Source organism: Triturus cristatus, chromosome 1_2 (genome assembly GCF_964204655.1).
Source record: "Triturus cristatus chromosome 1_2, aTriCri1.1, whole genome shotgun sequence".
Taxonomy (NCBI): Eukaryota; Metazoa; Chordata; class Amphibia; order Caudata; family Salamandridae; genus Triturus; species Triturus cristatus.
The window spans coordinates 56044670-56055149 of record NC_140580.1 but is presented as its reverse complement, the minus strand read 5'-3'; the positions used below and the strand labels follow the sequence as shown (position 1 = coordinate 56055149).

Sequence of the window (10480 nt, the reverse complement as noted above, 5' to 3'; positions counted from 1 at the left end):
CTACACAACCAAAACCAACTAATTCAGATGTTGACCTGTCCACACAACCACGGCTCATATTATCTACCCAGCAGCTGCCCATCTAAAGGAGCCTTTATGTGACCCGTTCTCTGCCAGACAAAAGTTGAGAACTTCACAATGACATATATAATTCACACACAGAGGGAAGTACGTTTCAGATTCTCACAGAAGAAAAAGACCTCTGATTCAGGTGATCCGTTTGAAGATAAGTACCAAAGTTTAATAAACCTATTTAAAATGTACATATATTTTGTGGCTTTTATGTGCATCCTTGGGTACATGTCGTTAAAAAGTAAATAATACACACATTTGAATAAAACAACCCTTCTCTGTTTGTACATATGCTATTCATCTCTGAAGAACACTTAATTCTTAAGGGTATTTTCTTGTTCATCATTTGGGTGGGGAGGTCATTGTGTCATTCCAAGTCGCACATCCACATTCACAAATGTTTTCTGACATAACCCAAGGAGGCGTACTATATACAAGGTCTGTGATAGCGCTTCTATACAGACCAGAAAGTTCATTAAAGGCTGTGTAGGTTTTCATCCAGTAAGTGTCTAAAAATATGTAGGCATGAGGCACATACAGACCACCAACATGCCTCAAGGCAGATAAATCCATAATGATCTAGAAGGTGGAAAAGTCATTCTTTCTGTGAGATGCACTTATGGATTCACTTATGGTCGTTGATGTACAGCAAGTCAATGTGTCTTCCAAGCTCCAGTCAGGTGGAAGAAGGCCCTATTTTCTATGGTCTGTGAAATAGTTGGAATCAGCATATCTGGTTTCAAAGGAAAAGTCTAGAATTTTTTCAAAATCTGATGAATCAACCTATTCAAATATCTGTATATTTCCTCAATGTGGGAAGGGATGATTCTTAAGACAGACTTTTAGTTAGTATTGTGGAAGCTGAGTAATTTTTAAAAGCTGTTTCAATGGGACCACAGGTACGGACCACACCTATTACTGCAGATATGTAGAGGTCGTTCTTTGGACGAATGTTCGAATATTGCACAGACACCATGGTCAAAGGTCACAAGTAGCCTTTTCCTCTACTAGGCTCTGCAAGGCCATCCGGCTTTAGACGTCTGGATAGTGCAGCGAAGCAGGACCGGCCTTATTTGCCTGAATTAATTCTTATCTGACTCCTTGTGCTGAGGAGTTCAGCATATCCAGGCTCTTCTTATTGGCAGTAGACTGTTAGAGCATCTTGGTGGTTTCCACGAATAAATGCGATTGGTGGATCTAGATCATGTGACAGCATTTCTAGCCAGGACATGTATAGCGCACTGGGACAGGCTGTTTTCTTAGCCACTGGAAGACTCCTACAAGAATAAAGGATTACGTCAATATTCGGCATCTATACAACCTGCTACAAAGATGCCCTAAATACATGCACCCTAGAAAAATGTATTTTTTCATTTAATGTGTGATATATGATTTACATGTCAAAAAATGGCAGCAGGTTTAGACTTGAGGTCAAAGGGAAAGGGTCATAGTGGAAATCACTAAGAAGGCAAGTGTATCTGTAAGAGGGAAAAATAGTTGATGTTTGAGCATTTGGTATATTGGTGCAACTTACATGATAATTATGGAAGCATCCTTGGATTTCTCACGAAGGATCTCATTCAATCTGACCTGGCGTCCTGTCTGCAAATATAAAAGGGGAATCTTTAAGAACCAGAACTGCAGGTAATTAATTAAGGTAAAAAGAGTATCGAAGTGGCATGTTTCATTGTTCAAGACATTATAATTACTGGTAGCAGGAAATACTTCCCTGAATCATGTCATTGCCTGACAGTACCGTGGAAAGAATTACAATTACAGATAGTGTGTAAGAGCACTTGGCAATGAAAAAATCATTCAAATTTCATCAATAAAATTCATGACAACCCTGGGCAATGTGAAATTTCCAATAGTAATCCTAAAAAGCATGGCCGTTCTTGGTAATGTAAATCCAATGCTAACCATCCTTTGGGGGCAGATGCAACATTTCAATATTAGGCGCTGTGACATGCTCCAGTTCTCTAACTGATGCCCTGCCATATTGAATATAGTGCATCGTCAGCATGGGGGTGGCACTGTGCCCATGGCGATACTATATGCCAGCGTTGGTGAAGGAAGAATTTAATTCTACTCGCAGCACAAGACAGCAGAATTAAGATAATTGCTGCCCTGATTTTTCATCTGACGCAAATTTGTAAGACATTGGGGCATTTTTCATGCTGCGTTCCTGTACACATTACCACACCGTAGGGTAATCCTTTTTGCCCTCATAATGATTTTCCTAGGACCGTCGCAGAGCTGTGTTCAGAATGGTAGTATAGAAATAACTAAGGGGCATATTATCAAGACAGGCGATAAAATGATCGCCGCTTTAGCGGCAGAAAACTGCCGCTAAAACGGCGATAATGGGCTTGATAATATGCTCTATGGAATTCCAATTGAAGTCCATGTTAGATGTGCAGGACATCTAACCTGAGCTTTAATTGCAATTCCATAGAGCATATTATCAAGCCCATTATCGCCGTTTTAGCGGCAGCTTTCTGCCGCTAAAGCGGCGATCATTTTATCGCCTGTCTTGATAATATGCCCCCAAACGTTTAAATGACTTCCTCTAAGGTGAGGTCACAGGAGGGAATCTGGTGGGGAGGAGCTGTGTATGCATTTCGGGTCACACCGTCCCCATTGCTCTTGAGGGCATCTCGATGTTCTCATCACTTGATGGGCACCAGGAACATACCTTTATGCAATGCGTCTTGATATCCTGGTCTGAGATCCTCCAGGGCGCATCCGTTTTCATCTCCTCCACCCACTCGCTGGATCTCAGTCCATCGTTCAGCTGATAAGGGGCCACCATGTCTTCAAAGATCTTTAGGCTGCCGCGGAAGAATGAATGTTAAATAAAAGTACCAATGAAGACACAGCCAAGCAAAGGCCAGAGTGATGCAATCAAACTAAGAGTACGCCTGAGGCGACGTGAGGTGACCGCATGAAGATGCCCCCAGCTGTGTGATCAGCAGCTCCGCATCTAACACAGTCCGGAGAAGGACATACAGTATGGGGGTATGAGGCAAGTAGACAAGAAAGAATATCGAATTTTATGTTGCTTAAAAAGCAGCAACCTCACTACTCAATAGTCTGAGATCCCAAGAGCATCCATGTGCCTCTCTATACCAAGCTGGGCTGATTCAACATAGAACGAGAATTGTTTTCTTTTACTAGGCGCTACTACAGTAGGTTTTGCCTTACATAGCACTTTCACCTAGAGGGTTTACAGACAGCGCTTGAACGCCTTTGCTTTTAATGCCGCATTATTATTACAAGTTTCTTCTGAGAACAATGCCCCTCAGTAGTAAATGCTGACTAAAATTGAACTTTACACCTAGAGCCTTATCAGGGAATGTCCTGTTCTGCACCTGCCTGCACAGAAACAGAATTGACCAGCTGAAGAGCGTTAAACATGTGCTAAACAAAATGCAAAGCTATGTAAATTAAGGCAAGGGGGAGCCTGCTCATTCTTTAAAAACAATTGATGGGAAACAACTATTACAACGCAGTCATTACAACGCACTACCTTTACAATGCAGCTGTTACAACGCAACTGCCTTTACCTCGCATGCCATTACAATGCATGCCATTACAACACGTCACTACAACGCATGCCATTACAATGCATACCATTACAACACATGCCATTACAACGCATTATAAGGTAGGCAATGGGGATTTTCTTTGTTTTATGGTGGGTATTTGTTTTGGGGTACATGGGGAAAGTATTTTTACCCCTACACTATCCAACACTTACCCTACTGTTGCACTCACTGGAGTGGGAATAGTAATTTTTACCCCTACACTATCCAACACTTACTCCACTGTTGCCCAAAAAGTATTATGCGGTGTAATGGTATGCGTTGTAATGGTATGCGTTGTAATGGAATGCATTTTAATGGTAGTTTCTAAAAATGCATTGTAATGGCATGCGTTGTAAAATCATGTGTTGTAATGGTAGTTGCCATGTAAAAACCACATTGTAAAGGCATGAGTTGTAATTGCTTGCATTGTAACATCATGCATTACAATTGATAGCCAATTAGTAATTCAAAAAATTATGCTCTGTGATGTTATGCAGAACACTGTCACAAGTGGTCTCTATCCACCGTTTCAAATGATCAATTCAGAACAATCCTCCTCATAATTCAACAAAGGCTTGTTTCAGCAGCCAGGGTACCAGCGTGCGATGATACTGCTGGATTCTAAAGCTCTGTGATACAGAGAATCAATGCATCTAGTATCTGGAGGTTTGGCGTTCTTGAAATCAAAGGACTCACGCTCCTACCAGAGGAGGGATCTGGAGATCACTAATTCAGAGTACTCAAGCGATTGCATTATGTCACTGTGGAGCTCATGATAAGAGAACTGGGGCAGCTCAGTCCATAAAAAAATATTCAGTAGGAATACCGGTGGACTCAGAAATAAAGTAGATGTGGAATGTGGTGATCAATATTCCCAGTATGTGGAGGTGCATGTACAAGCCATTATCACTACTCTTAACTTGGAGGCGTTTGAAGGCAGGTGATTCAAACTAAAATTATGTGGACTTTAAAAATATAGAAGATCCTTATGGGACCATCTATAATGCATGAGATCGACATGCCACTTTTCTAGAATACAGAGGATGAACATTCTCAGTTCGAAATTTTACTGTGATCAGTGTCAACTTCCATGTGTTTGGATGCGTCTCTGATACCTTGTAGGGGGCAAATACCAGAAAATAAGAAAATGCACTTTTGATCTCCAGACCAGATATGTCTGTTTTGAGGTGCTTCAGCTGGAGTTGGATTCATGGAGAAACGTCTTGTAGCACTTACTTTTTGTCCTGTGGTTTTAGGTCGATATCAGGGAGAACAATGACTTCTTGGAACCCTAGACGGAACTTGGATAGCAGAAGCTGCATCCTGCAAACAAACAGACAGGCATTAGGTTCTGTAGTACATCAAAGGCTGAAATAGTAAAAAAAGGAGATTTAAATGTTGTCACAGGGACACAGATGCATTTCGTCCAGGGTGCCGTCCGTCGAGACTACCCAGGGCAGGGTGTAACCCTTCTTCGGAGAAGAAAACCTCTCACATGGAAACCCTGCACATCCCTAAGATACTTAGTCATGTTGTTCATTGATCAAGTAGATGTTCATAGTGCTGCCTCACTAAAAGTGGCAATTGAGTGCTTCAGAGAGTAGAGGCTATGGATGCAAGGCAACAAGAGCCCACTTACTCTTTGCATTCTTCCTCCATCTTGTCCACATGTCCGCTAATGAAGACTCGCACCTTACATTTGCTCCACCTCTTCCTTCGTGTCAGCAGATAGGGTATCAGTAGGGTCAGTCCTACAGGAAGAGACAAGAAAGAATGTCACTCTTAGATGGAGCCACGGTAATACAGGGATGATTTCCTGGCATGCACCCTCCTCTCATATGAAAACTGTAATTCGCATGTCTTCATGCGTGAATTGAGTATTCATTAAAAATGCTGCATGTATGATCCACAGAGGAGAAACATCATGCCCAGCTCAATCCCCATGTCCTCCCCTCTTCTTTCAAGTGTCCCTAAACCATGCTTTTGATTGAACCTTTGAAAAACATTAATGATGGAGGACAGGTTCCTTCACCTTTTTGGTAGAGGTGTCCAAAGGTGAAAGTCAGTGCCCTTCAAAACAAAACTCTGCTGTCTCTAGTTTTGTTGATGTCATAGAAAGAGCCAAACCAAGGCTTAGTTTGTGAAAAATAAGTGCAGGCGCCCAAATTGTTTTGAGGAGCCATCACCCACTTGGAATTTGTATGTTCAGTCTCCATTGTCAAGATTGAAACTTATGAACGTTAGATTAAGCAAAGGATGAGGGCAAATGTTAACATATTGACTTAGTTTGCCATCACAAGTAGTGTCTTGCAAAAACAGCAATAAACATACGTTTTGGTACATACATTAGGCTTTACATGGTTCATAAAAAAAAAGTATCTTCTTTAAAACCATGCTATACTGATCCTGCGCACAATGGCAGCCCTTAATATGCAGTAGTAGTGGGGAGAGCACACGCATGCACACCCTCTTCCACCAAAGCACACTCATTCACACTCATCCATTCACAATCTTGCACTCATACATCCACTATTCATAAGCACACACATATACACACACCCATTCACAGAACGCATGCTGACATACAAATGCATTCATACATGCAAGTACAAGTACTTATTGGGCTGCAACGGTGATGGCAGAGCCAATGGGTAGCAGGAGTGGAAGCAGAAAGCACTGGAATGAGCTGGGCGCCTTGCGGTCGGAAGTGAATACTGGAAGATCTAGCCACATCCTCTCACAGGCTGACCTTGTAATGGGTCAATGAGAGGACGACCTTCCCTACATCCTCACAGAGTGGGATGAGGTCAGGGAGAGTTGCTGACCCCATCCCACTCTGTGATGAGGCATCATGATAGACAGTTAGCCCTGGGCACTTCAGGGCTTGAACCGGTAGCGCGCTGGCCTTGACATGTCGAGTGTCTACCCGGCTGACCTTTGCTCAGCATGACAGACACACATCATGCTTTGGAAAAGGAAGGGCAGGGCTGGCCCATCCGCCCCTAATAAGACGCCACTACTGCCTGTGAATGAGAGATGCTGTCACTACTACACCTTCTGCTTCACCTATTGGTTGCTGATAGTAGGTTACACTGCGGCCAGTTGTGAGGAATCTGTGGTGCACGGCAGCATGAACTTCTGTAGCCCGTGACGTTTTTCTTGATAAGGCCTTAGCTGGACTATTCACGTATGGTATGGATGCGTATTCTTTTCCTGCTCTGCTCCTAATGCATGCTAGAGAAGCTTGAACTGTTGCTTCTGTGCTGTACTGGCTCTACTTTAAGGGGAGATGAAATTATGCTTCCTGTGCTTACTTGTTCTTTTTGAGGGACAATGTGTACAGCTGCTGCTGTGGGCTGCCTGTACCCTTTGTGTGTAACTTTTATGGGCGATCCCTGTGCTAACCCTATTCTAAAAGAAGTAAACTAAACTTACATTCCTGTATTCCATGCTGCCCTTCTGTTTTAAGCCCTGCCTTTGTGCAGCGGCGTCTCCTCTGTAATGATGGAGGGAGATCGCCCCACTGCTCCAAGCCAGCAGTTAAAAAATAAAATGATAATAAAACATTTTTATTATTTTTTAAGTGACTAGCTGAGCTATGCGTGTGTAGGGAGGGGAAGGGACAGGCCATGGCAGGGAGGAGGAGTGGTGGACACTGTAAGTATGCATGCTGGTCTGGCTGGCCGTTTTATGTTGGCCAAACAGACATGCTGACTCTGGTTTCTCCTCTACAGCTGGGTGGAGAAACAGCACAGACTCCCTGTGCCTGAGCGAGCATCACACTAGCCCGCTGAGGCCAATCCAGGAGCTGCTCTGATAGCACGAGAGCAGCATCTGGGTTGGATGGGGAGTCTGTCCCAGGGACTGCCATGAGCAGCAAGAGAGCAGAGGAGCACCAAGGCGTGCGGTGGCCGGCAGCATAAGGTAAGCCTTTTTTTAAAACAAAGTCTCTTATTAATCACCACCTGTCCCATCATTCCCGCCACCACTGCTGGCCCGCCACTGAATATTTGCAGCAGCCGCGACTGCCTTTGTGCACCGTGTGCCTGTTATGCTTCTGCATAAGACTTGTACCTCTGTGATCTATGAAGTATTCAACCATGTAGCCCTGACTATCTAATTTGCACTCTGGCCTGATCACGATCCTCTGCTGTTAGCCCATGACAAGTCCCTGCACGTTGTTCTGGTGTAGGAGGCAACGCGTCTTGTGTTAATCCCTTATGTTGTATAGAACAGACCAGCTGGACATGCAACACTACTTGCAAGAAAAATGTCTTGCTCCTGATAAATATCAGCATTAGAAGATTTAGAAGTTTTGCATCTACCTAGTGTGTGTTAGCTATATTTTTGGTGTTTTGCGCATATAGCTCCTTGCAATCTCCATGTGGAGGGCGTATGTATTCAGATTTTTATACTTTGCTAATCAGGGACACATATTATCTTGCAGCCTCTTTGAAGCGCTTGTCTGTCGAGTTTGAACTTGTGTCCAATCCAGGAAGCCCAGACGCCAGCACTGGTGATGTGTACTTACACAATGCATGCATGCATAGTTAGGATGGAAATTGTATGAGACCCGAGAACACATCCTGAGCAGTGTATACGGCCCTGGAACTTCGCTTATTTGGCTTTATTCACTCATTCCTTGACAAAGTTATGATCACCAGGGGCCTGAAGAATGATTATGCCCTTTAATGTCTACAGTACAAACAAAATGCCACCCTTTTTAGGTGGAGCCTGGGCAGAACATGTGCTTCTCTGTGAGGCATGCTGTATTCAGGTATGGACTTGAAGCTCTGACCATTTTCAATCTGACCCATCTGACCCATCTTTTCAATTGGCTCCTGTTACTGTCCTTTTTTAAATCGTTGCTTTTGATTCATTAATAGGCTTAGCAGTCCCTCCTTAGTACTACCTTGTCTGCATTTGTAACCTCCCATGAGGACTGGACATTTTACTTTTGTTGTTACATGGTCTGCTTTATCTACAGTCTGTGAGCACTATTTTATTTAATGATTTTCCCCAATTACACCCACGATGTACTTTCCTACAATGCAGCACGCCTTCCGCTTTTATATTTTTATTAGTAATGGCAGCCGGTCCGCTTTAACTATAGCGGCCATGCTTCTTTATTTATTTTATTTGTCAGCGCGGTCGTCTTTAACTATAGTAGTTGTACGCCTGAAATGTTATTCTTTATTTGGGGGTGAAATTGCCCCATACTGTGATTTCACTTAAATGTTGGCTGCACCCCTTTCTTTAGACGCTACTTATCTTATTCAGCTTACAGCGAGCCACGTCTCAAGAAAGGGGCGTGGCCACCATTAAAATGACAGCAAGACATGGGGTGTTTTTACAACAAACAAAAAAAAATAGTTTGTGAACTTCTCAAACAAATGTTTTTTTTTATACGGTGAGCAGAGTCTAAAGAAAGGGGCGCGGCCACCATGAAAGTGGCCGAGCATTCGCGATAGTTTGAGCTATTGCCAATATAAATGACAATGCCTTTTATTTATGTGCTGGTTTTCAAAACACATAAATAAAAGGTGTTGTCATTTTCAATGCTAATAGCTTAAACTCTCTCAATTACTAGACCTATTGAATTGCAAATACTTGTTTTATTTACCAGTGGTGCTGGTAAAATATTGTCAGCCAGTATGGCAAAGCTCGGCCAGACTGTACCCATGCAAGGGACTTAAAAGTGCTCTGTTCCTGTAAATTACACAGTGGCGGTGCCTACCAGCAGCTACCAATACAAATTAAGTACTGAGCCCAGACTAATGTTTAATCATGGATCATAATGTCCAAAGTTTTTGCTTGTTGTTACTTTCATAGAAACAAAATGTGAGCTTAAGCAAGTCTCTGCTTCTACCAAAGCATCCCTTCTGTATGAAGAAAAGCCGAACACTAAACATTGTGAAGCAGCCTCAAGAATGCTCTACTCACAAAAACCTTTACATGATATTATGTTAAACATGTCCTATTTCATTGAAAACCGGGGTTTTATTCATCACTTTTATCAAAACTTCATTGATAAATTTGCTGCTGTGGTATTGTCTAAATCCCAATCTTTGTTAAGAAACTCACTTTAGTAACTGAATAAAGTAGCTAATTTTTTAGGTCGAGCATTCGAGACCTCTTGTATATACTTTAGTATATACCTATATGTGTATGTATTTTGTGGGTTCTGGAGATCAGCCCTAGGACTTTTCTGCTTCCGCTTAGGGACTTTTTTTCTGTTCAAGTGCCTCTATTTAACTGTCTTGATAAAAAACAACCAGCAGAGGTCAGTAAAATACCAGAATCACTTTAGCATTCTCTAGATTCCAGTCCATAGAATTTGTCTTCCGCGAGCACCTGTAGACAATATTATTTTTTTCAAATCTTGTATTTCCAGTGATATGACCACCAATGGCCCTGATTTTATTTTAAAAAAAACAGAGCTTTGTACTATACCATTTCCCGCTGAAAGGCAATATTTCTCTCCATGTATTCCCCTACCTGGTGTGTCACGCAGTTTGGTGCTTACTTTCCCTCCATGTTAAAGAGTAGTAGATGTTTCAGCACCCTGGCTAATGTGCTGCATAGCTAAATACATATGAGGTTCCGAAGGCGAGACCGATTGCATTGCAAATGCTTGCCCTATTCTGTAACCCTACCATCAAAGCAGAAGCCAAATCAGGCACAAGTCCTATGGCAGATCCAAGCGATGCAAGAGGCTCACTGTCACCCGCAATTCTTTCATTGCTATATCATTTCCCTTTTCAAATTCCACAGGACTCAGTCTGGAATGCCCTTTGTAAGCAGTTGATACACAGAAGTAT

The 10480-nt window shown here is 42.6% G+C and overlaps 1 protein-coding gene across 1 annotated transcript in view; it reads right to left on the bottom strand.

The window, feature by feature from the left end:
• Nucleotides 1-215: 215 nt before the first annotated feature.
• LOC146866764 (solute carrier family 12 member 3-like) overlaps nucleotides 216-10480 on the bottom strand; it is a 61927-nt gene continuing 51662 nt past the window's right edge. Inside the window, exons 23-27 of the mRNA XM_085601211.1 lie at nucleotides 5299-5410; nucleotides 4896-4982; nucleotides 2768-2903; nucleotides 1607-1674; nucleotides 216-1349 (exon numbers count right to left, since the gene is read on the bottom strand). Of these exons, the coding sequence (XP_085457337.1) occupies nucleotides 1208-1349; nucleotides 1607-1674; nucleotides 2768-2903; nucleotides 4896-4982; nucleotides 5299-5410 (545 nt within the window). The 3' untranslated portion in view covers nucleotides 216-1207. The remainder of the gene's footprint in view (nucleotides 1350-1606; nucleotides 1675-2767; nucleotides 2904-4895; nucleotides 4983-5298; nucleotides 5411-10480) is intronic.